We start from the raw sequence: 27,794 nt of genomic DNA, 5'->3' as shown, positions 1-27,794 counted from the left end.
TATGTTCTCATATAAATGGCGCCTTAACTTGGATAAATGTTGCAGGAACTTTTCTTAGCTTCAGGATCACTTAAGAATAAACAGATGAGGTGTTAGTGGCAATCGGCCTGTCACAAAAACCACTACATCGACTTATTCATGTGAAAGATGTTCATTTGTTGCAGCTTGTGTCATTTTATGATCCCGTCTGTTTCACTGGGATTATCCTGATCTATTTTAAATGTGTCTGTGACATAAAGTAGTTTCAATATTATCATGATCTGTAGCGATATATCGTCCTTCAGAATGTGTTATGGAAACAGGTCCACACGGCTCCAGGTAAAACAAAGAAGAAAGAGACAAAACACGAGTGGACGACAGAGCCACCGCTCACAGATCCAGAGCGGAGGAGGCTGAGTGAATGTGTCATAGACTGTAAGGACCATGTGCTCCTGCTCTCTCACTCTTCTCTTTCTCTTCTTTTCCCTCTCCCATTCTCTTTCTGTCTGTCTCCCTCTCTCTCTCCTCTCTTTCTCTCCCTCCCTCTCACTCCCCCCCTTCTTTCTCTCTGTCTCCCTCTCTCTCCCCTTCTCTCTCTCTCTCTCCCTCTCTCTCTCCTCTGTCTCTCTCCTTCTCTCTCCGTCCCCCTCTCCCTTTCTCCGTCTCCCTCTCTCTCCCACTTCTTTCTCTCTGTCTCCCTCTCTCCCCCCTTATCTCTCTCTCTCTGTCTCCCACTGGCTCTCTGTCTCCCTCTATCCCCCCTTCTCTCTCTCTCTCTGTCTCCCTCTCTCTTCCCTTCTCTCTCTGTCTCCCTCTCTCCCCTTCTCTCTCTGTCTCCCTCTCTCCCCTTCTCTATCTCCCTCTCTCTCTGTTTCTCTGTCTCTCCCTCTTCCCCTCCCCCCTCTCTCTCTCCCTTCCCCTCCCCCCTCTCTCTTTCCGGCGGCCGCTCTGCTCCGGCGATCGCTCGTCCTCCTCACGTCTCTCCGTTTCACATCACACTCTATTGACACACGTCTGACACTGCGGTGGACACTAAATGAGTGGAGGTGGTGAGCGAGTGTCTGCTCATGAACATGAAGGTTTTGACGCTGATTGTGAACAGAGACAGACTCATCTTCATTATATGTTTGCACTTTTTCGTGTATCAGCTGTGGGCCTTAAATCTATGGGCCTTAAATCTATGGGCCTTAAATCTGTGGGCCTTAAATCTATGGGCCTTAAATCTCCGGTCGAGGCCTCTATTTGGTTTAGGTTCACCATTTGATGCATAAAGCTTCATTTTAACTTTTTAGTGTGACGATACGCTTCACAAAATGAGATTACACAGCTCCATTATGGGTCAGTCGTACAAACGGGGTTGTGGATGTCTAAAAATTTGTTCTATTGACTTTAGTTTTCCTTATCACACTTAAATTATGCAGCGCAGTAAAACGTAAAGACAGTATTTATGTTAGTATTCATTTTAAGTCATGCATTTATGGGGAAAATGATCAAAATCGACCCTAGATATTGACCCAAACATATCGGTAAAGCTCATCAGCCATGGGTTGCTCTGGATTATAAACCATCAGCATCGGTATCGGCCATGAAAAAAATAATAAATTTGTCGCTCTCTAATAGTGGGACACAGGGACAAACCCCAAACTATGTGATGAGGGATTTGAGTTCCGATCTGGTCACCCTACTCCTCCATTTCCTTCTCTTGGGTTAAATACAACCACAGCTTGACTGACCCTATAGACCCCCCTCCACCCCTCTGCCCTGCCGCTCACCCCCACCGCCCTGCCCCGCTGACTGGGAACCCCCCGTGGAGAGCACCCTCCCTGAGCGCCAGCCGCATCCCCGCTCTGACATGTGGACAGACAGAGGAAGAGAGAGAGAGAAAGGGGAAAGAGAGAGCGAGCGAAGAGAAAGAACGAGAGATGGAGAGACAGGAGGAGAATCCTTGACAGGCCTTCACACTGCAGCGGGCTCGATACAACGACAACTCCAAACCCACAGATCGGCTCCCAGAGAGACAGTACGAGAAAGGGCAAAGCATTTCAAGGATGCGCTGTCCATTTAGAATTTCTATGGCCTTCTCGCGTAATAACACTGAACTAAAACTCACTGCATAAGAATCTCCCCTTGAATAATTTACATTTTCATTTAAAATACTTGCATAGATTTGAATCGAAATGTAATCTCACCAGTGTTTGGACAGTAAATGTGAACGATTCCTTGTATTGTGAGAATGCCCTATACTTGAACTAGCATAAAACATGATAGGCTAATTGTAAAAAAAAAAAAAAAAAAAAACACTGCTAATTTGGACATTACATTGTTTAAAAGTAGTTTTGTTTTACTCAAAATGTGGCTCCTGGATAGTCATTTCTAAACGTAAAACTGAAAATACATCACATTTGAACAATTCCTTATATTTTAAGCTAGCATAAATCAGACTAGAGGCTAATGTTAAACAAACCATTGCTAACGTGTGTTGAAAATTATAGTTTAAAAGTAGTTTAGTTTACTCAAAATGTGGCAAACAGCTCCTAGATACTCATTTTTAAATGTAAAACTGAAAATACATCATATTTGAATGATTCCTTGTATTTTGAGCTAGCATAAAACAGGCTAGAGGCTAATAGTAAAACAACCACTGCTAATTTGGGTTGAAACTTACATTGTTTAAAAGTAGTTCTCTTTTACTCCAAACGTGGCAAACTGCTCTAAGATACTCATTTCCAAACATCAAATTGAAAATACATCACACTTGAATGATTCCTTGTTTTATGAGCTAGCATAAAACATGACAAGCTAACAGTAAACAAACCACTGCTAACATGTGTTGAAAATTACATTGTACAAAAGTAGTTTTGTTTTAATCAAAAAATGGTTTCTTCGTGTCAAAATCATTATAGTAGGACCAGTAACCGTGGCAACACAATAATTAATCCTCTCTCAATTGTGATAAAAACCTAAATAAAAACAGCTCTCACTTCAAATCTGGAAATGACAAACTGCCACGTTAATTGTCATCATAACAACTTTGCTCCCATTTGACTTGTCGTACTTTTTGGGTTTATGGTCGATTTGTCCCTCCTTGGGGGAATCTGTCAGCAGTAAAGACTGTATATATAAATTGACATGGCTAACCTGCTAGCTGCTGCGTTCCAAATAGGAAGTGAGCATGGGCGCACTTCCGGTTCCATTGCGTTTGGCTTCAATTCACTGTCTTTTGAAAAACTGTGTCCCCTCTCTCTGTAGCTGCTGCTGTCAGACTCATCATTTTGGTCTTAAAATGTTCGTATTAACCCGCTCTACATGATCTCAGTGTTTTTATTCCACTATTTAGCCTGTAAATCAAGATATGAACATTAATAACAGACAAATCAGGTGTCTTTGTTCCCCGAGGTTGCTCCCACTAGCGTTAGCAACCGGTTTGATTGACAGCGCTGCTAAGCTCCCACTCCCTGCTAAGCCAGCGGTGTGCGTGAGAAGGGGCATTACCTTCAACAGTCTCACTCCGGATTGGCTCTTTGGTTGCTATGATACTCACGGTAGGAACTCCAAATATGAAACACGGCTCCAAATCAGCCGCGATAACTGCTCTAGCCTTGATGAGCTTCATTTGACAGGAGCTGATCGCTGTGGGTGACGTCACACTCCCTTAGTCCACTTCTTTATACAGTCTATGGTCAGGAGTAGTGGACGATGGTCATACAGTGTGAAGGGTGAGCTCTTGGTTCAGTATCTTAGTTAGTCGATGGCCAATCAATCTCGTTTGTATGTTTTGGACCGATCTCGCTGTAATCTACTGAGATCAATTGAGAATGAGAATAAACCCGTTTGCTAAAATTGCCCAATGGCCACATTTAGTCCCTGAGCCAGTTGAGCCATATTGTCTTAGCTCTGTTTACGTTTGTGGCTGATAATAAAGTGCGCCGACAAAAGATTTTCAGCCTTGAGTGAAAGGAGTGGGTGGAATTCCCAGGGGACCTCTATAAAGATCTGCATAAATAGAAATAACTGCAGACTGGTGAGAGCATAAAATACAGTAGGAAAAATATTGTGATAGAGCAAAGTAGATGGTTGGGGCTAATACCAAGTGAAGTATCAGCCATGAATGACAACATGATTGTTCCTGGATCTGTCAGGGAGAAACAATATTAGAAAAAGTGATATGGGACTAAGGGACCCTGGTTTATTTGAGGAGGGAATGGTGGGATGTCAATGTAGTTTTTCACCAAGGAAAGCCAGAGCTCTCTTGATAGCAGTGGTCAACAGCAAGGTTAATACGGAAGTAGTGCAGCCGCTTCGCCTACGATCCGCAATAGACACTTCTCCGATACTTTACGAAGAGGTGAGTGTGGTCAGAGACTGTAGACGGGTGTGATTGACAGGTGGAGAACCCAATCATGGGCATACATGGTTCATCCATAGCATAGACTGTATATATAAATGGACATAGCTAACCTGATAGCCACGCGTTCCAAATAGGAAGTGATCATGGGCTGCACTTCTGGCTCCATCGAAGTTTGGCTCCTATTCACTTTCTATTAAAAAACTATCGCCTATGTCTCTGTAAATGCTGCTGTCAGACTCGTCATTTTGGTCTTAAAATGTTCATATTAACCCGCTCTACATGATTCTGGGTTTTTTATTTCACTATTGTATTATGTTATTTTGTCGATAAATCAAGATATGAACATTAATAAGTGCCTTAGATCACTCCCCGTAGCGTTAGCAAGCACCCTCTCGCCCTAAACGGGCGGGAAGGGGCGATACTTTCAACAGCCTCACTCTGGATTGGCTCTTTGGTTGCTATGATACTCGTGGTCGGAATTCCAAATATTGAACTCTGCTCCAAATTGGCCGCTATAACTGCTCTAGCCTCGATGAGCTTCATTTGACTGGAGCCGAATGCTGTGGGTGACGTCACACTCACTTAGTCCACTTCTTTATACAGTCCATGGTTTATTAAAAAAATAAAATAAAAATGGCTGTTTTGAAGAAAAAAAGGAAAAAATATCACAGGGGATTGAAAAATGTGAGGGATTTCTGCAGAATCAATGCGCAAAGCACTAAACTCGGTTAATCTGAGGGGAGGGAAATGTGATTTTGTCGTAAATGATGACTGACCAATGAGCTCCTCCGTTTCACACACACAAATACAACACTCTGGACTTGAGAGGGAAACAGCCACTGGACATCATATATAAAATTCACAGTAAAGGCCTATTTATATTCTGAAATCTCTCAGTGTAGCATTGTTCTGGTTGAGTGAGCTGCTATGCTAGCTGTGTGGTGACGCTACAGTGGTTTAGCGGGTTAGAGCTCAGCGTACGTCCAGCCAGGGCCCTCCCAGAATCCTTACAAGGGTTTCCAATTAGACCCCCGCAGCACCGCAGGGATCGCAACATGTATCCAAGCCTGAAAAGACGCCATTTGAACTACAGCAGCAGGATAATAGGGACATGTTTTGCAGAGTGTTGTGAAACGGAGTTGAGGATGACGTTGGGGAATATAAGGAGGAAGAGGCGTAATATTATTCATTGTTCAGAAGGAAATGCTTCAAGAACGGTTCTGTCCATGTTTAACAAATCAATAGTTATTAAATAAGAACATTCCTCCTCCACTCTCATGCTGCCAAATGTCAAAAGGACATAATGTGGTAAAAGGAATGCGCTGATCCAACTTTGTTCCGATACCGATACTGATACTTTGACTTAAAGCATCAGCTGATACCCGATACGCCAGCGTAGGGAGGGAAAATGGCAATTATTTCTTTAAAACGCAGAACTTCTTACACACGAGATCCAACTGTATGAAAAGTTCAAACATTATGAAACTTTCAAGGCCAAAACGACCCCGTAAATAGTCCTATTACATCCAATTAAAACTGATTTCATGGAACGATACCTGATCTTGCAAATGTTCCAGTATCGGCGCTGATGTTTTATACTAGTATCGGTATCGTTGCACCCTGGTGTGCTGTGGCTCTGATCTGTTGGTACACTGGTGTAAAAAGCCTTACTTTAGCTTTCATCACCCATTAACTCCGCTGCAGGGGAAAAACATGAATTAAACATGTTTTGTTTCAAAATAAGTGATTAACATGATCATAAATTATGTCTTATTTTCTGAGTTTTCCGGCTGCCTGCTGCATTTCCATTTGTGGATCCATGAGCATGAATAATAGTTTGAGTTATTACAGTGATCTCTTCTGTTCTGAGTTTCTGCCATCGCTGTGGAGCGGCTAAAGTCTGAGATTTAAAAAAGTTTAACACATCAGGGACGAATGCAATTTGAATCATCAGTAGAAAGAAGAATGTGCGTGTTTGTATATGTGTGTATGTGTGTGTGTCTGTATATTATGTGTATGTCTGTGTATATATGTATGTCTGTACGTATGTTATGTGTATGTATGTATGTATGTATGTATGTATGTATGTATGTATGTATGTATGTTCTTTTTCGAAGGATTAGGGTTAGTATTTGAACAACGTGGCCTCAGGTAATATCGGTTTAATTTATCTGTAGTCAGCTTATCTATTTACATTGAATATTTTGAGTATTTCCTCCAGCTGCTCCGGCTCTACAGGTGTGAGTGAGTGTTCAGGCTGTAACCTGACACCAGCATCTCACCTGTGACTTTTGTCTTTGTTAATGTTGTGCACTGTCCCTGTACAAACAAAAGCTTGCTATACCAAACTATACCAAACCAGAACCTTACGTAGCTGCAGCTGCCCTGGGACAGACGGATATGAACAGTGGCTTACATTCTGTGCTTTCAGCTTCTCTTATCTCTAAACGATCATGTGACTCAAACAAAAGCTACAGTATCTGACCTCAAATATGGCATTTTGCTCTGCTGAAATAAACTTTGCCAAAAAACCAACACGACCCTAAAGGAACACAAGCGTTTGGCCCGTATCAGCCACTTGATCTTCCTTTTCTTTCTTACTATATATATATGACATGGCTCCATAATCAGCACCACAGGCAAGAAAATCTAATACTCCACACCCACAGAGTCGTCCAGTGGTGGAAGAAGTACTCAATTTTGTTACTTAAGTAAAAGTACAGATATGGGAGCAAAAAAATACTCAGGTAAAAGTAAAACATATCAAGTAAATCAATGTAAGTAAAAGTATTAAAGTATAAGTTTCAAAATGTACCAGAAAAGAGAAACAGCTGAATCGATCTGTTTTTTTTTTTTTTTGTTTTTTTTTTGCTCATATTATGAACATGTTAAAAATAAACCCTCAGCCTTTTCAGCAGGTCTTAGACAATAATAAAAAATACTTTCACTTTTCAATCTAGCTCGAAAATGTAGTGCAGCTAAAGTAAAAGGTATCCACTTCAACATTTACTTAAGTACTATACGTAAGTGCAAATTTGAGGTATCTGTACTTTACTATGAATGAATGAATGACTGAATGTTTACTGTTGGGGACCAAAACCTTTGTAGGCAACAGCTCAATAATTAATGGCCCTGAGTAGAAATATGAACTGATTTTGTAGCTTGTGTTTTTGAAATCTGAGGGTTTGGACGATTCAATGTGATGTGCTCAAAATAAACAAGAACAGGGTTTATGCAGAAAACTGGGCATTTACACCTTTGATAAATATTGACACATAACTTTACTTCGTTAGATCGGTTTACAACGTTGGCGCTAACATCACAAGTCGTCTCCTGAAGGCTGCCGACACCTGCTTCAGAAATTTACCGCGTTTCACACCTGTTGTCTGCAAATGAGCCTCAAACGTCGGCGCGTTTTGGAGTAAGCGTTTGTGATCGCGTTTCCTCTCTCTAAACAGGAAAAAAAAAAAGCCCAAACGCAGGCGAGCAGATTGGCGAGCCGCTTGGTACCTCGCTGGCGTCCATACTGTTTGGCATATGCAGATAAATTGCGTTTGGGAGCTTTGTAGTCGTACATGTGAGGAGCATACCAAGCAGAGCATCAGTAATCAGGGCTGCGCTAGCGTTAGCATCACACAAATGTGGCCACATCTGGTCAGGCTCTTTGGAAGTGATATATTTTGGATCATGGACACTTTTGATATCTTTGTCGTTTGGCTCGGCGAGTGTGATGTGCATTTTGAGTAACTGCTGTGTGCTCAGATGGAATTGTTATTTGTGACCTGCGAAGTTCATCTCAGGACATTTCTCAGCGGCTGGTTATTAATATAAAAGAAACCGCTGGAGAGAGTGGCTACTTGAGGAGAAGGAGCTTATATGAGGGGCGATATGGCAGAAAATTAATCTCAGTTTCCTTGGACCTAGATCACGATTCCTGAACACGCATTCAGATTTTTTGATTTGCTTAAAGAGGTAAATAACGTCTTTGTCACTCACTCACAAAGAAAAATAGAAAAAATGGGTGGGATTTTTATGGACATATTGGTCATCTTATTAAATAGTTCTTTTCTACTTTCAAGTCACTCAAAGCACTTTACATCAAGGAACCACTCACCCGTTCACACACACATTCATACACCAGTTTTGCCGTCATTGTGTCATTTTGAACAGTATGACACCTGAAATCGAAATGATACACACATTTTGCTTTACTGTGGAACATTTTCAGGAAACATCTCCACAGAGACGAGCAGATGGTGGAATCCTTGGCGAGAAAAGTTAGCAAACAAGTTACAATTTAATGAGTACCCCACTGTGTTCTGTTTTAAATAAACTGTATACAGTTGTCTCTCACTATATCGCGGTTCACCGTTGTGGTCTCGCTGTTTGGCGGATATTTTTAGAGCATTTCTGTATATGATTTTTACAGCATATGATCGTGCATTATGTTCTGCGTCCTGATTGGCTGAGGGACTGTAGACCATTGTCCATCAGTCTCCTCTGTGCCGTGTCTCCTGTACAGTACAGAATGTGTTCAGACAAATTTACATAAATGTTGGATCTCAGTGTGACTCTGAAGTGCTGTATGTTTGCAAGTTTTCTCCCCGACAAAACCCACAATGTCGATGAAACGTTCTGCACCGATAAAGGCGCCTACGAAGGTTTGAACTTTTAGAGAGAGTTTAAAGAGAGAGAAATGTGAGAAAATGTTAATGCCTGTGTGAGAAAAGTGTATAAAGTGTGTGGTGAGGAGTTTTACAGATACCGATATTAACCGATACCAGAACAGAAACTGAAAACAGCATTTATTTCCTTAAACCAAAAATAACATAAGACCAAACTGATCCACCGGTGTTATCAAAGGTCAAAGCGTCTTGCCCAAAGACACAACAACAGCATTCATCTTTGGGAAACTAGAATTGTACCGCCAACCTGTGGGTCAGTGGATTTGAGCGCTCAACCAATACTGTTTACGTATGTCGAGAGTGAGATTCAAACCGCCAGCCTTCAGATCAGTGAACAAACGCTCTACCAATTGAGCCACTGTCGCCCCCATAGTTCATCCCTAATAGTTTGACATGAATACTTAAAAAAAAATCATGGAACTTGTCCAGAATGCTGCAACAAAAGTATTTTGTACACGAAAAATTTGATTCCCAGTACCATCCAGCCATGTAGTACTCGCGTCTCTTGTTTATGTTGATTACAAAACAACAGATGGCCATAGAACCAAATTAGTTTTAATCAAAGTAGAGACTTGTATCTTTCCTTTGGCCCACACGTTCAAATGTTACTGCTCCACATTTGTTTTTCTGTGGGATTGAGAAGTTGTTGAAAATACGCAAAAAATCTAAACCGGCTGGAGGTTGCTTTCACTAAAAGGGCTGGTAGCGAAAGAGTTAACGAAATAACGGCATCTTTGAAAGTAATTCTTCTTGTAGCTGTGATCTATCCCCGTATCATGTACTTAGGCCTGTCACGAAACTTAGCAAATCATAATGGTGTTGTGTTAAATGCTCAACCAGAACCGGTTTAAACTGTACCACTTGTCAACCCCACGCCATCGCAGTGGACTACAAACTGCTCATCAGCCCCTGCTCTTCCCCCCCCCCGAGACCCTAATAGAAGAAACGCTCCCCCGCCATACTACACCTCGCTCTCCACCGCGCTCCACAGACCTGTCGATATCGTATAATGTAAAAATGTGATAGCCAATTCAGCGCTGGGCTTCAGTCTGGGCATATGCAATGAGCCAGAGTCTGAAGGGACCTCAAATCTGCGGCGAGCCAAAATGAGCTGAGAGAAAAGAAAAAGATGGAGGAGAGGAACGAAACTGGGGGAGTTTGTAAGACTCCAGCGCTGTAGTGTGGAGTGTTTGTGAGTTTGTGTAAATGTAGTTCAAATTACAGCTTCTATGAGCGAAGAATTAGATTGGAAGGAATATGGAAAAAAAAAAACTGTTTATGGTTATGGGTCCAGGTAGCAACTGGGGTGATATGGAGAGTTTTCTGAAGACTGGCACCTTTTTGCATGGCTTTTTTTGCTCCGATCTGTATATGACGCAGTTCTGACTCCTCCTAACCTGTGGAGATGGGGGCTAAAAGACAAGCCACTGTGTCAGGTCTGTGGAGAAAGAGGAACCTCGGCACACGTGCTCTCAGGGGGTAAAGCGGTACTCGCTCAAGGAAGGTATCGAAAAAGTGTTGGGGACCATGGCCGAGACGTTAGGGAAGTCGGGACATGACAGTGGACTTGGGGAAGAAGCTGCAAGTCCGACAGGTTGCCCAGAAACACTCTAAGTCCAGATGTGGTGCTCTGGTCAGAGGAGGCGAGGAGGAGTGTGGCGAGGTCTACGAGAGGAAGCGTAGACCTCACCACGAGACCCTGATGGAGGTTGGCAGGGGAAAGAGTCAGCAGCGATGGCTTTTTCCTGTTGAAGTAGGGTGCAGAGGGTTCCCTGACCAATCAGGATGGAGAAAGTTCAAGCCAATGGAGTTACTGGAAGGGAAACGTAGCGACCCTGAGCCTTTGTTGCTTGGAGAGGAGATTTAATAAAACAACGGATTAAGCAAGTTTCACACAGATAGTATCACGTAGACCTGCAAAAATAACACGGTAACAAGCAAACAAATCGGTCAACGAAAAAAAAATGCTACTTGGCGTTTCCGATCTCCACTCTCAGACAGCAGGAAACCCTTTGCCCACATGACCCCTGCCCCTTAGACATTGCCATAGCAACCACTCACCCAAAATTATGGCTTGTACAGGAAAGTAAAGGCAGCAGAACGAGTCTCGGGTTGGTTGGGGAACACAAGACGAGCTAAAACCAAGAGGAAGGAATGAACAGTAAGCTGGCCACTATTTCTCACCCACCGCTGGTCTGAGGGTTGCGCTTCAGAGTCGAAACACCCAGGGATCTGCGAGTACTGCCTGATGACATCCTCTCTTCCTTCCTGGTCAAAGTCTGCTTTCATCACAGGTGAAAGGAATGTAAACGCATCGCCTGCTCTTTGGACGTCAGGGACCTAGCAAAGACCTGATTTAGACCTTTCTTTGACTTAGAACGTTGCATATGTCTGTGTTTAAAAAGCAGTTGTAGTTTTTAGACGGATAACACATCTTACTGCTAAATAACTTTGCTGCTGATCGATTAGTCAACTCAAAAGGGAGCGTGGCAAAAGCTCTCAAATCTATTACTATCTCTGTGTATATGACCCAAACCGCACTTACAAGACTACTCCTGCAGGGGGAGTTCATGCAAAAACTACTATTTATGCAGACAAAAGTACTAGGAAACTTGTGAATGACGGAATGATGAAAAAAACAACATATCTTTGGCTAAGTTATCATGAGATTTTGAACGGGAAAAAAAATGAGCTACGTCTATTCCAATGTGTCTGTTTATGTCACATTAATGTAATAATTCAGAAAGTTTGAGTTCATGGCGGTGGTCACACAGTTGAGGACGTGATCTGTGAATGAAAGGGAATGATCGATATCAGTTTGGTCATAGTCTTAAAAATGATGAATTGTTAAACGGTGATATTTCTTCTCACAATAATGTTAAGTCAAAAACGTTACCGTGACACCCATGACCGTTTTATCTCTGAGCACTACATCGTTGCAGTATAGGGTCAGTGCCTTGGCGTGGGTCTGCTCTCCCAGTGGGTTAGTATTGAATTTTCCTGTCAGTTTTCTGTATTACTGTAGATGGACTCCAGTGCAGGAAAGTAATAAAGTAAAAGTAGTTAAGTCCTGTAGTTGCATATACTTTTTTAGGTATCTGTACTTTACTTAAGTAGATTTTAAAATGGATACTTTTTACTTTTACTTCACTACATTTGAGAGCAGGAATCTGTGCTTTCTACTCCACTACAGTTCTGAACTGGACTGAAAAGTAAAAGTATGTTTTATTATAGTTTGAGACCTGCTGAAAAGGCTGAGGGTTTATTTTTAACACGTTCAGAATTTGAGCAAAACAAAAATATGCAAATAAAAACAGATCAATTCAGTTGTTTAATACTTTATAAGTTTTAACGTGTACAAATATATGTACACTCTTCTTAATCCACATTCCCATCGTTTCAACAAAGAAAACAGAACAAAAAAGGAACAAAATGGAGTGACCACAAATTGTTCATTATTTATTTATTTACTGACATTCTCAAAGTAAAGTTGGGCCTTTTTAGATTTGGATATTCAATCCTTTTTCCCCAACAAGACACAAACCAGCCTGGTTTGTTATTTCCAAATGCTGTCAATCTCTTCCATTTTATAAAACCCACATTGTCAGATTTCCTGTGATAACCATTTCTTTGTTGTACATCTCTTACCATCGACCAACAAGACACTTAAAAAGGCATTTATCCTTCTTCATCCAGTCCTGTGGTGCACGTTCAAAGACAGTTTCTTTTTATTCCAAAGGGAAACGTACATTTGAATATGTCCTGCAGTGTTCTATAAACGTCCAGTCCCACAGAATATGGAAGTGATCTACTCGTTGATTTCCGCATTTTCTCCAGCAGATAGGAGGATGAAGGTTTATTTTTAACACATTTGTAATTGATGCAAACAAAAATAGACAAATTCAATTATTTCTGTTCAAATTCAGCACAAATCTTTATCAAAATCACTCCATTTGAAGCTTTATAAGACTGCAAATAAGCAATTAAGTAGATTTTTTCATGTCATTCTTTCACTTCTGACTATGTTTTTCGTGCCAGTGTCTGTACTTTTACTCGAGTAACAAAACCGAGTCCTTGTTCCACTGGTGAATGCACATATCTTTGCTAATAGCCTTCCTTAAAAGCTTTTTGCACAGCGCGTCGGCTCCAGCGCGGCTCTTAGCTCCACTGACCCCTGAGAACTGGCAGTAAATTATGCATTCGAGTCAAATAGCTTGTTTCTTGTGAAAATTACCTTTTGCCGTCTCACCTTTTCACACATAGACTCGCCGCAAGAATAATTAGATCTTAAGGCGCACCCGTTCCCAGACTTTAATCATGTAAGTGAATCTCCTGTAGTGAGCTTATTAAAACTGGAGAGGAGGAGAAGACAGAACATAATATATCTATACACCAGGCAACGGCCACTTACCACATCTGAGCGCTCTAAGAGTTTAATGAAAAGCGGGAGATTTTTGATTCATGATGAAAATGAAGCGCCCCCTGCAGGACACATGATCATTATGCGTTTCAGTTAATCCGTTTGGTTCATCGGGCTGTGAAACTCGATAAAAGCCTGAAAAATATAACCTAACTGTGTGATATGAGCACAGTTACAAAGCAGGTGTAGTAATAGTACCTGATTACTGTGGATTGAATATTTAAAAGGTCCTACATTATGCAAAATGGACTCTTGTGAGCTTTAAGCCGTGTTTTATGCTGTTACGTCCTCAAAAACAGACTTGGAGTTGTGCTTTGTGATAAGGACATTAGAACATAGATCAGAAAATAGTGTAATCTGGGCCCTTTAATGTCACTTTTAATAATAAATAAACTGTTTTGCATTACAGTTTAAGTCAATATTTAAGAGTACTACCAAGACACAAAGCACTTAAGTCAAATTTGTGGATGGACATTTTGAAACGCTGCATTTCCTTCATAGTCCAGCAGTGGGCGGTCATCTTTTGTAGCATGTTATGGAAAATGCAGAGTCTAATTATTCAAAAGTGATGCAAATCGTGTTAGATCAGTTCATGTTGTGTGAGTGTAATGTTCTTTTGGAGGAAGAGGAGGAGGAGCTGTGTGAGTGCAATTTTCCTTTGGAGGAGAAGAAGCAGAGCTAGTGTAATGTTCCTTTGGAGGAGGAGGAGGTGGTGGAGGAGGTGTGAGTGTAATTTTTTGCTTTAGAGGAGGAGGAGAAGGAGGAGTTGTGAGTGTAATTTTCCTTTGGAGGAGGAGAAGAAGGAGGAGGAGCAATGTGAGTGTAATGTTCCTTTGGAGGAGGAGGAGGAGGAGGGAGGTGAGGAGGAGGAGGGAGGTGAAGAAGGAGGAACAGAGTGCGTGTAATATTCCTTTGCTCCTCCACCTTCTCCTCCTTCAGTGTGAGTGTCATGTTCCTTTTGAAGAGGAGGAGGTGCAGCAGTGTGAGTGTAATGTTCCTTTGGTGGAGGAGGTAGAGAAGGAGCAGGAGGAACAGAGTGTGTGTAATGTTCCTTTGGTGGAGGAGAAGGTGGAGGAGCAGTGTGAGTGTCATGAGGAGGAGCAGTGTAAGGGGAGGTGCTGGTGGAGTTATACTGGTCTCAGATCTGTCACTGTAACAAAGGATCACTGCCTCTGTCTCTCCTTCTCTCCCTCCATTCATCCATCTCTACACACCTTTTGGCCCTCTCTCCACTCCCTCATTCTTCCTGTCCCCAATTGCTTCCATCTCTCTCCTTCCCTCAGTCTCTCACTCCATCCGTCCTTCCATTCTCACCCGCGCTCACTCTTTCCCTCCATCTCTCTCTACTGCCCTCCATCTCTCTCTCTTTCTCGCTCTCCTTCCCTCCCGCTGCTCCACAATGATTCACAGTTCCTCCTCCCTCCGCTCCTCTTTCTCTCCTTCCTCCCCTCTCTCTCTCCCTCCCTCTCTCCTCCCTCCCTCTTCTCCAGTGGCTCACAGTTCCTCCTCCCCCTCCTGTTCACGCTCTCCCTCCCTCTCCTTTCCTCCTCTTCCTCCTCTGTCTCACCTACCCTCTTCTTTTCTCCATCTGCTCCACAGTGACTCACAGTTCCTCCTCCCTCTCCTCTCTCCCCTTCCCTCCCTCTCTCTGCTCCACAGTGACTTCCTCTCCTCCACACTCTCCTCCTTCTCCTCTTCCTCCCTCTCCTCCTCCTTCTCCACCTCTCCTAACCCTCATCCTCCTTCTCCTCCTTCTTCTCCTCCTCCTTCTTCTCCACCTCTGCTCCTCTTCACCTCCTCCTCACCTCCTCCTCCCTGTCCTCCTCTTCGGACACTTTTCTGAGTTACGTTCATAATCTCTCTGTTGCTGTTTCATTAAACACGTTGCATAACAAACTTAAACCACAAATGTGAATTTTTTAATCTCTTTTTTGATACAAAATTTTAAACCTGTGACGTCAAACTACAATTTAAAACTTGTACCACGAGTTCAGTAGTATTGTCCATAGTAGTAGTAGTATTATCCATAGTAGTAGTAGTATTATCCATAGTAGTAGCAGTATTATCCATAGTAGTAGTAGTATTATCCATAGTAGTAGTAGTATTATCCATAGTAATAGTAGTATTTTCCGTAGCAGTATTATCCATAGTAGTAGTTGTATTATCCATAGTAGTAGTTGTATTATCCATAGTAGTAGTATTATTATCCATAGTAGTAGTAGTATTATCCATAGTAGTAGTAGTATTATCCATAGTAGTAGTAGTATTATCCATAGTAGTAGTAGTAGTATTATCCATAGTAGTAGCAGTATTATCCATAGTAGTAGTAGTATTATCCATAGTAGTAGTAGTATTATCCATAGTAATAGTAGTATTTTCCGTAGCAGTATTATCCATAGTAGTAGTTGTATTATCCATAGTAGTAGTTGTATTATCCATAGTAGTAGTAGTATTATCCATAGTAGTAGTAGTATTATCCATAGTAATAGTAGTATTTTCCGTAGCAGTATTATCCATAGTAGTAGTTGTATTATCCATAGTAGTAGTTGTATTATCCATAGTAGTAGTAGTATTATCCATAGTAGTAGTAGTATTATCCATAGTAATAGTAGTATTTTCCATAGTAGTAGACGTATTATCCATAGTAGTAGTTGTATTATCCATAGTAGTAGTAGTATTATCCATAGTAGTAGTAGTATTATCCATAGTAGTAGTAGTATTATCCATAGTAGTAGTAGTATTATCTGTACTTCTGACACGATCTGGATTATGTTTATGTCACAAGAACAAACAAAACTTACCACTAAAACCACACCTTCGATAGTACTACGACTACATCGATAGTTCAAATCCCTTCAGACGTGTACTCCCAAAACATGCACCCCCTCCTCTTCCCTCCATCTCTCCCTCCACTCCTTTCTCCCTGCATCATCTCTCTCTCTCTCCATCCTTCATATTAGTTCCAATATTAGAATCCATGATATGGAAGTTTTCCAAGATATCGTTTAATATTTAAAATTAGGCAGTATTTCTCACCATTTTTTCTTTTCAAAGCTACTCCAGTCCCTCTCTCCTTCCTTCTCTCTCTCCTTCTATCAGTCTTTTCTCCCTGTACCACCTCTCTCCATCCTTCATATTAGTTCCAATATTAGAATCCGTGATATGGGAGTTTTGATATTTAAAATTTTGTATTTCTTACCAGTATTTTTTTTTCTAAGTTGCTCCAGTCCTTCTCTCTCTCCTTCCCTCAATCTCTCCCTCCACTCCTTTCTCCCTGCATCACCTCCCTCTCCCTCCTTCCATCCCATATTAGAATCCATGATATGCAAGTTTTCCAGGATATCGTTTAATATTTAAAATTTAGCCAGTATTTCTCACCATTTTTTTCTTTTCAAAGCGACTCCAGTCCCTCTCTCCCTCCATCTCTCGCTTCCCCTCAATCTCTCCCTCGACTCCTTTCTCCCTGCGTCGCCTTCCTCCATCCTTTATATTAGTTCCAGTATTAGAATCCGTGATATGAGTTTTCCAAGATATCGTGTGATATTTACACTTTTGCCAGTACTTCTCCCCAGTATGTGTTTTCAAAGCTGCTCCAGTCGCATTTTGTGTCATTTCCAGTTTGTGCGTCAAATTTGTCTTTCTGAAATAAACCAATGAGTAAAAATAGAACTGAAGAAGATGGAAGTACGGCTGTGAGAGTTTGCAAAATTATTCCAGATGAACACATTTGGTTGTTTTTTCAAAAAGTTAATTTGAGAACTTCACTATAATTTCACACAGATTTTGGATTTTCAACCACTACAGTTGCTCAGTGGGTGGAGCGTTTGTCCACTGATCCGAAGGTTGGTGGTTCGAATCCGGCTCCCACAGATGAATGCTGTTTTTGTGCCCTTGGACAAGACACTGCTGTATGACTGTGCGTGAATGAGTGAGGGATTCCTTGGTGTAAAGTGCCTTGAAGATGGAAAAACACTATTAAAAAAATGTACTACAGTATCAGCAAACAGGCCCGGCCACAGAAATTTGGGGACTTGGTGCAAGAAGCCTCACATGTGCCCCCCTTTAATATAAACTAATAGGAAGAGAGTCCAATTCTCTCCCTCTCTCTCTCTTGCCTTCCTTCAATCTTTCCCCCCATCCTTCATATTAGTTCCAATATTAGAATCCGTAATATGGCCGTTTTGATAATTACAATTTTGCCCGCATTTCTTACCAATATTTTTTATATGCTGTCCCAGCCCCTCTCTCACTCTCTTCCTCTCTCCATTCCTCAATCTCTCCCACCACTCTTTACTCCCTGCATCACCTCCCCCTCTCCCTCCTTCCATCCTTCATACCTCACATGGCCCCCAACCTTCCAATATTACTAGTATTAGCAGTATTTCTTACCAATATTTTTTTCTAAGCTGCTCCAGTCCCTCCATCTCTCTCTGTCTCTTTCCCTCCACTCCTTTTCCCCCTGCATCACCTCCCTCGCCCCCTCCTTCCATCCATCCTTCATATCTCACATGGCCCTCCCTCTAATACAAACTAATAGGAAGAGGATCCAATTCTGGGCCTTTACGATCCTGGGACCCGGGACAACAGACCCCTTTGTCCCCCCTGTCTCCTCCCCTGTCCGCACATATCAGTTATCCGTCACAACTGTGAGACAAATTTTGGTATCAGCTTCCAAAAATTCCATATGGGACCGTCCCTGCCTTTTGAAGCATTTATAATCCCATTAATAATCCCATTAAAAGGTAGATTTACATCACAGTACATGATGTGACGCTTGCATAATTCTTAAAGTGGTGTGATAGAGTCGGCATCTGTCAGGAGAGTTATTGCAGTGAGTGTGAAGGCAGAATATGAAAGGAAGACTTGAGATTTATATCCTTTGTAATAGTGGAGATTAACAGCAGAGCCCAGCAGAGCCCAGCGGGGCACAGTGACTCAGCCCCATGCAGCAGAAGATGGGATGGAAACTGATTCAGAGACTATCTCCGATCTCACGATACCAGAGAACCCTTCAGAGACTATCTCCGACCTCACGATACCAGAGAAACCTTCAGAGACTATCCCCGACCTCACGATACCAGAGAAACCTTCAGAGACTATCCCCGACCTCACGATACCAGAGAAACCTTCAGAGACTATCCCCGACCTCACGATACCAAAGAACCCTTCAGAGACTATCCCCGACCTCACGATACCAAAGAAACCTTCAGAGACTATCCCGACCTCACGATACCAGAGAAACCTTCAGAGACTATCCCCGACCTCACGATACCAGAGAAACCTTCAGAGACTATCCCCGACCTCACGATACCAAAGAACCCTTCAGAGACTATCCCCGACCTCACGATACCAAAGAAACCTTCAGAGACTATCCCCGACCTCACGATACCAGAGAAACCTTCAGATGGCTTCAGAATCCTCGCGATATCCTCACAATATCAAATGAACACTAGACTCTGTAGCACTGAGAAACAATGAGTTATCAGGCTTTTATTTTTGAAGGAAGTTTATCTGTCCTTCTTTCTTTCCTTCCTTCATTCTTTGACAGGGGCCATCTACAAATTCATTACTCTTACAAAAGAAAAGATGATTTGTACCAGATTTGCTACGGCTGCTGTCCATCTGCAGTCCTAGGGCAGGTGCCGTCACTGGGCAGGTCCGGTTCCTGGGCAGATGTAGTCCGAGGGCAGATGTTGTCCTTGGGCAGGTGCCGTCTTTGGGCAGTTGCCGTCCTTGGACAGGTGCCGTCTTTGGACAGGTGCCGTCCTTGGGCAGGTGGCAGGTGCACACACGCTAAAAATACACATTTCATTACAGTCTCATTAACAGTCTAACACTTCATCATTAACACTGGCAGTAAAATACAACACATGACGTTTCCTACAGCACAAACAGATATTAACACTAATTATGTGCAGATTTTACAGTGAAACAAAACCAGACTGATGTGGACACACTGGATTATCTTAAATGTGCCTTTTCAAATTCATAGTAAAATGACAGACTTTGTGAATGAGCAGAAAAAAAACCAAAACAAAGACAGTGAAGCTCTGCAGACTTTTGTTCATAGTGTTATTTCATTTGTCTCTTCTTATAGGCCCGTCACAATAATCACTATATCGACTTGTGTTTCAGTGCATGTTAGCTGGAACAGGACTTTTGGGGTCAGCATTTATCATGAGGACTTTTTTTGTTTTTCCTCTTTTTCTACAATTAGATTTGAGCTGTGGAGGGTTGAATAAATCACTTCTATGACTCACTGTGGATGCAAACGAGTTAGAATTTGATTAGTTTAGCTGTTTATTATTGTATTTCATGCTTTTGTTCATAATTTTGTACATTTAGAATAGAGTTTTTGTGTCAGTGGAGTTTTGTAGTTTCAGTATTATCATTTATCGTCAAGTTCTTCAAAATGTGTTATCATGACAGGCCTGACGTCATATTAGTTTGTCAATATACAAAAAAATCTTGCTTTTAATAGTAAGAAAAGATTTGATAGTCTGATACTTAGGATTAATCTGATTCTGGCGTCTGACATTGGCATCAATACTGAAAAATGAGCTGGATCATTTTTAGATATCAGTTCAGTCGATATTCTAGTTTGGCATATAAATTCACGTAATAAGACTATTGACAGGTCGTAGTTGGCTCAGAAGGTGTCGTAATGTTTGAACTTTTTATTTATACAAAGCTGTTTTGTCGTTACTCGAGAGATAAAACAGCGACATAACACATTTGGATCAGTTTTGTCTTATTTTATTTTTATTTAAAAGGAAATAAATGCTGTTTTCAGTCGTTGCCCTGGTACCGGTTGTTATCGGCATCGGCACAGACTTAAGGCTAAAGTATTGAAATTGATATCGAAAGTTAAAAAGCTGGATCAGTTTATCCCTACTATAGACTGTAAAAAGAAGTGGACTAAGTGAGTGTGACATCACCCACAGCGATCAGCTCCAGACAAATGAAGCTCATCGAGGCTAGAGCGGTTATAGGGGCCAATTTGGAGCAGATTTCCATATTTGGAATTCCCACTGCGCCTGATTTGTCTGTTATTAATATTCATATCTTAAGTTACAGACACAAAAGTGAAATAAAAACACCAGGATCATGTAGAGCGGGTTAATACGAACATTTAAAGACCAAAACGACGAGTCTGACAGCAGCAGTTACAGAGAGAGGAGCGATAGTTTTCTAATGCAAAGTGAATTGGAGCCAGATTCAATGGAGCCGGAAGCGCGCCCGTGATCACTTCTTATTTAGAACGCGTGGCTAGCAGGTTAGCTATTATATATACAGTCTATGATCCCTACTGATACCACTAGATTGTTCAGTTTGTTCAGTTAGTTCAGTTTCGATACTCGTCATGTGTACGAGTTTTTGACTCTAGTTTAAGTCAGTTATTATCTGGGTATCTGGGAGTTTTCTGACAGCCCTACTTCATATCAAATATTAATCTACCCGACAACTAGAAAAGATTTTTGCAAAACTCGGCATTGCATTAAGTTTTAGCCTCGTAAACCATCTCTATGAGTTTATGGGGGTTACTGCAGCCCATTAGCACAACGCTTACATTGCAAAAGTCAAAGCTGTGGTAGTTAATTCTCCACAGCTCATATAACCTCCCAGTTAAACGCAAAAAACTTGAAGTCGTCTGCAAATTTGGGCGTTGGAGAAGCCGACGATATAATTAGGAAAAATATTATGATTTCCGGTGTATTGAGTGACCCTGGTAATAATATGCACAATTTACTATCAGTGGTTGGAATAATGCAAATCTGATGTAAAGCAGATGCTAGGGGCTATTTTTAATCGCGTTAGCTAGCAGATACGATCCGAACGGTCTTGTATGTGGCGCAGCATGCCTCCGCCGGCTCAGAGTCATTACAGCTCTCCAGCCGTATTCTTTCGTCTATTTTGGGAGCCATATGAAACTCATTTGAACATTTGTCTGTATGGATGATGCAGTGCAGTGAATCTGACACCTCCAGTGGTGCCAGACGCTTAAATCTTATGTTCAACAATAGAACAGCGCTCACTCCATCTCTCACTAAAACTGCCCCTCACAGACACATGACAAATGCTACGGGAGGGAGAAGCATGTCCGGGTTCAGCTGCACTAGGGCTGAATGGCAGTAGATACATTTCAAACTGTGGGTTTTCTGACAGTAGATGTGGGATTTATGTTTGGGAGCGGGACTGTAAAATAGACTTTTCACAGCTTTTAAACACGGTATAGTTGTATCTTCTACTCATTGAACCTCTGAAGTTGTATTTGGAGTGATTCATGTGACGTACGCACTTTGTTCTCTTTATTTTTTTTATTTATTTAATGCTTACCTACAAACATAGTGACCGTGCAATAGTGACAAGTAGTGGTAGGACATACAAGACATCAAGACAGAACAAGACGTAACGTGGTTTATAGATGTAACAGCTATTTACAATTGTATATGACAACTCCGTGTTGTGTGTGAGTGTGACATTTCTGTGATTTTGGAGGAGGGTAAGGTGGAGACGGTAGAGGAGAGTGCTAGTACTAGTAATTCGTAAGTGAGAAAGGAGGGTATAGGGAATATAAATGAGAAAATAAAATAATAATAATGAATAAAAAAATAAATAAATACATGAATGAATGAATGAATAAATAAGTAAATAAAATAAAGAAAAATCAGGTGTTGTGATCGTTAAAGACCAGTGGTTAAGCTCAGCTGTTGCCTGACCCTGAGGAGGCAGCTGGCCGAGCAGGTGCACCACCCGCCCCTCCAGGTGTATTTTCTTAATCAGTGATACCTGTAGACATTTCGGTACATATGAAAGAACAAAAACTGCTACTAGTCGCTAGTGTGATGTGCAGCTATCCATAGGGGGCACCGACAGCTACACGGCTTTTCATTGTGATGACATTTAAGGTGCCATCGGCTCCCATTGGGCAGCGTAGTTTTCAAACGTGGAAATCAGCAGACGTGTTTCTTTTATTAAGTCATTTTAGATGAATATTGTGATTTAAAATGTGCAAATTATAACATAATGATCCACAGGTGTCATAGATTATAACTATAGAGCGACACAAGCACAATACGGCTGATTTAAAGAAAAGTTTTGGTTCACAATCTGTTTTTTTTAACATGTCTGAAAGCATTCATCATGGGAAACATGAACCACTGAGCATCACATCCAGACTACAGGGTTTGCAGGTGTTTTACTCTATAAGACAGGGTAAGTTGCAGTCTTTAACTGTTGTGATTTTGATTTAAATGTGATGAATCTTGCAATTGTAGTTTTAGGGAAGTGTTGAGCTAAACTTAAAATAGCTGGCTTGCTTTTCTTATAACGATCTTCTAATTTGTAATGTAATTAAACAGCCCGATTGTGCCCGTGTCGCTCTATAGTTATAATCTCTGACATCAGTGGATCATTGTTATAATTTGGACATGTTATATCACAGTATTCTTTAAAAACAACTTAATAAAGGAAACTAGTGCCCAATGGGAGCTTACTTCACTGTAAACGGCACCACAACAAAGCGCCGCTGTTGGTCTCTCCTATGGATAGCTGCACATTTGTACCTAAATGACTACGCGACGCTGCCGAATCCTACACGTATCATCAATTAAGATAATAAAATTGAACTGAGAAGTACTAGCAGAGGTGAAAACGGGGGTTTATCGGCAAAATGGCGTCTTGAAAATAGAGATTACTCAAACATGAATCACTCCAGATACAACTTCAGAGGAGAATGAAAAGAAACAACTAGAACATGGTGAAAAGCTCTGAGAAGTTGCAGAATAGGTCTGGTTTTAAAAATAGCCAATTTGATCTGTGTTGCATCATTTAAATCAGCTGGTAAATTAGCTAGTTTAGTGTAATAATAATAGTACTGTAGGTTACGGTCTATTTTAATGTCCCTTTATCAGGACCGGAGGGAAAAGAGCTCTAATTAAATTTATTATTGGTTTGTAATTGTCTGAGGTCTGATTTTGACGATAGCAGCTGCCGTTGAGTTGAACTGAACACACCATGACATCATCAGTGAGATTCCATCATACAAAGATTACACAACGATACGAGAGACGTTAAGTGCCGTGACAAGCAGAGCACTGTCCCCACAGCCAGAGCCGCGGTCCACAACAGGAGCAGAAACTAAACAGTTATAATAGGCTCACCGTGGGGACATGTGTTAGTGTGTGTGAGTGTGTGTGTGCGCGCTGCATAAGCTCCACTGACCCACACAAAACACAGACAAAAATATCAAAATCAATACATCTTCAGGTGCTCTAAATGTGCGTGTATTATTAATGAGTGAGGGATTCTCCTGACAGAACAGGAGCAGTGTGGTGTGAGGGAAGACTATAGCAGAGCCCCCTAGAGGCAGAGGAGTGTAACGCACACACACGCTCCAGGTAACAGGAGCAGCTCTGAACAGCCCAGTGGGAGCACCAGACCACAACCACATCAGCGGGAATCCTCGCAAGGCAGCTGAAATGTGATCCTCGTTGTTATGAAAGGAAATACACGTTTTAGAGAGACACAAAATCAATATCACTGACTGACGAGTGCAAAAGAACAAATGTGAAAGAGCTTCAAAAAGCTGCAGAAAATGGAATAAAAATGAGTCAGACTTAATAATCCTGACTAAGCCGGTGTAAGGAAGCCCTGGCAGTGGAGACAGTAGCTGGATCAGAGCACAGACTGGGAAACATGCATAATGCATGCAGTCAAATCTCTGTGGGTAAAGAACACACAAAGCTCAAACGCAGTCGCCGTTCACATTTGCATCACTTATTGTTCACACTTAAACCGAGCTCAAGTTTACAACTGACGAGTGTGTCGGCTTTTCACTGTCAGATACAAAGGATGTGCCTCAGCTGTATGTTTCAGGACAGAAGCTGCTGCTACAAGGCATCAGGCTTAAACTATTATGTCTCCTCCCATCCTCTCCTCACACAGAACCCGCTGAGCACAGCACAGTCTTATCTCTGTGCAGATGTGTGCACACAAACTCGTCATTTTCTAATTAAAACACTTAGGCCTCATTGGACATTACTTACTCTCCTCATGCCTCCTACTTCACCACATCTCACAATACTTTGATCCTCCAGGCAAGTCTTTCCAGGGAAAGAAGTACCCCCCTCCCTCCAAGTCCCTCTTTCAAGCTAGTTTTAGCAAGTACAAAGATGAATGAAATGAATGTCCAGACTCACAGATGCAGCTGGTGTGTGTTTGGTGCTCCACATTTTCCACTGTCAGATCCACAGGTTCAGATGATAATCCAAAATCAAAAATAAATCCACAAAACACAGTGAAAAACTGTGAGGCCTCACACTCTGCCCCACTCACTTCCTCTGAACTTCCTCGTGAGAGCTCCCCCTGCTGTCTGAAACCAAGCCCCTCCAGACTCCACCCTCAACACACCTTTGTGTAACAGTCATTTTAAAAAGTTAAACTGAAACTGATTTATGGAACAAAGATTTTCATAACGAATAATACAGATAAATGGCTGGATGTTTTTACTGGTCAAATTGTTAACGTTTGCATATTTTTTAACAAAAAAGTGACTAAAAGTTTTGTCCTGAAGATAAATAAATAAATTGAATCACAGGACTGAAACATCACAAACAAAACATGAGATTTCAGAAGTGCATAAATCCATTTAAAACATTAAAAACAGGAGATTATGTGTGATTATAAACGTTCATCTCCACATTATTAAAGTGCATTCGTGGCACCAGTCTACCCAGTTTTACATGTCCTTGAAATGTATTCCATTTTCTTGAAACTAAACAGTCAAAATCGATTTTTTTTCCCATTTCACTTATGGAGTGGCCAGTCCTTACACTTATACAGTCATTAGATCTTGTATTAAAAGTTCCTGTATCAATATTCAACAAGTGAGATATTGAGTCAGTCTGTCGTCGTGGTCCCTTATAAGTACATTTTATACAGTGTTGTTCTCTTCTGACAGGCAGCAGATAGTATCAACCTACTTTTTCATAGCGTGAACAGTGATGGGTTTAAATTCATCACCTGTTATGAAACGAAGAGCTGAGAGAAAGCGTTAATCTAAAGGTTTCAAATTAGAGACTGAAGCATAGAGTGTGTATATATAAATGGACATAGCTAACCTGCTAGCCGCCGCGTTCCAAATAGGAAGTGATCATGGGCGCACTTCCTGCTCCATCGACTATGACTCCAATTCACTTTACACTTAAAAATTGTCACCCCTCTCTCTGTAACTGCTACTGTCAGACTCGTCATTTTGGTCTTAAAATGTTCATATTAACCCACTCACACTCACTTAGTCCACTTCTTTACACGGTCTGTGCTGAAGTCTGCCTGTGTATCATATCTCCATAATCTGAAGTTTAACACAATTACCTGCACTACCAACACAACAACAACTACTACTACAGTTTGTCCCGCGATACCATTGTCGTCATTTTTCTCATGTAAAGAGAAGCCACTTACCTCCAGTAGGTCGATCGCCGCCTCTCGTCTGCAAAACCTTTCAAAAGCATTTCTTAACGACAGGGCTTTATTGTTTTATGGGATTGCTGCCATCTAAGAAAATTGTCCACCTTCACAGAAATCGATGAGACGCAGAGAACCAGGGGACCGGCACACTTTTATATGAATTCAGTTTTGGTGTGGACCATGTTTGGATGTGTTCTTTGATCCCTTCGTTTCTCCCGGTGGCTTGAAGCAGGCATGCAAGCCCATTACTGCCGAGCTTTGGGAATTACCACGGCCGTGTGAAAACTAGACACACAAAAGAGTATTATTTTCCCTCTCAGAGCTGGAGTAAACTAAGAATGCAATAATGGGAGTAGCTGGCGAATTTCTCCCATTTATTTTTATATATATACAACATTGATAGAATGTCACAGTCGCTACCACTAGAGGTATGAACACAAAATTAAGTATTGATTAAATCTTTAATTTGTTTTCTGACCAGTTCTTTTTTTTTTTTCTACCTCACTAATACTTACGTCTACTTCTTTCTCTCTATTCCCTCCTCCCTTTTGTAAAACTACCCCCCTCCCCTCTGCAGGTAGCCTTGGGTCAAGAAGAAGACACGACCAGCTCCAAGACTTCATCGGACGATTCGGCGAAAACCGTTGGGCTGTTGACCGGTCAGACGCCGCTTTCGCCGCTCAGTCGCTGGATGCTACACAGCAAAAGTCGAGCGGCGAACACCACATCTCTAGAGCTACCGTACCGCTCCCCCGTGCCCTTCGCCAAGCAGGAATTTTCCAAACAGGAATTCTGGGAGATGCTTGGTAGCGATCTCCTAAAGCCGGACGCCTCAAGTTCAAGGGTCAAACGCAGGCCTATCGTCAAAACTGGCAAATTTAAGAAAATGTTCGGATGGGGAGACTTCTACTCCAACATCAAGACCGTTCGGCTGAATCTTCTCATCACCGGGAAAATTGTGGACCACGGCAACGGCACTTTTAGCGTCTACTTTCGGCACAACTCCACGGGGCAGGGTAACATTTCGGTGAGCTTGGTGCCGCCCGTTAAGGCAGTGGAGTTCGATTTGGAGCGTCAGAGCGTCGTCTACCCCAAGGACTCCAAAATCTTCAACTGCCGCGTGGACTATGAGAAGGTAGACCGCAGCAAACGCACCTCGCTGTGCAACTACGACCCCTCCAAGACCTGTTTCCAAGAGCAGATCCAGAGCCATGTCTCCTGGATCTGCTCCAAGCCTTTCAAAGTCATCTGTATCTATATTTCATTCTACAGCACGGACTACCGCCTGGTTCAAAAAGTCTGTCCTGATTATAACTACCATAACGAAATGCCCTACCTGCCGTCGGGCTAACATTAAACTTGCAGAGAAAGGAGAGGAGGAGAGGTGGGAGGGAGGGAAGAAGAGAGGAGTCACCGAGGAGTCTACAGCCTTCTTTGTAGCCTGACTGTAAAAAATAACACATATATGCAAAACAGCACATCCGGTATGCAGATAATGAGGAATCGCAATGCTCACTACAGCATTCATTAACTGGACTTGGGAGCAAAATCAAACACGTTCTTACCTCAATCCAGTTTCCAAATGACAAACCCTCGCCAGCTCCATGAATTCAAGTCATTTGCGAACGGCCGAATGTTCTTTTAATCTCCCTTTACAAAACAGCTCGATAGCCAAGTAGCAAGGCAGCCATTTCAAGCTCTCCTCCACGCGCTATAACTTGAAATTATACGTCTGCTCGTATAAAATACCTATATGGGACGAAATTATCCTGGAAGCATTTGACAGAACAACATCAAAAGTTATTATAATTATATCATACCAATAGGGCCAATTACAACCGAAGCTAACAGCGGTAGAAAACGAAAATGGATTTTGAATGTGGAAAGGATA

At 41.8% G+C, this 27,794-nt stretch overlaps 1 protein-coding gene across 1 annotated transcript in view; it reads left to right on the top strand.

The window, feature by feature from the left end:
• Window positions 1-27,254, top strand: part of LOC117375028 (neurexophilin-1) — a 49,678-nt gene extending 22,424 nt beyond the window's left edge. The window contains exon 2 of the mRNA XM_033971274.2: window positions 26,481-27,254. Coding sequence (XP_033827165.1) covers window positions 26,481-27,254 — 774 coding nt within the window. The remainder of the gene's footprint in view (window positions 1-26,480) is intronic.
• Window positions 27,255-27,794: the final 540 nt, after the last annotated feature.

Source organism: Periophthalmus magnuspinnatus, chromosome 8 (genome assembly GCF_009829125.3).
Source record: "Periophthalmus magnuspinnatus isolate fPerMag1 chromosome 8, fPerMag1.2.pri, whole genome shotgun sequence".
Taxonomy (NCBI): domain Eukaryota; kingdom Metazoa; phylum Chordata; class Actinopteri; order Gobiiformes; family Gobiidae; genus Periophthalmus; species Periophthalmus magnuspinnatus.
Note: the sequence above shows the minus strand (reverse complement) of the source record. Positions and strands in the feature narration are given on the sequence as shown.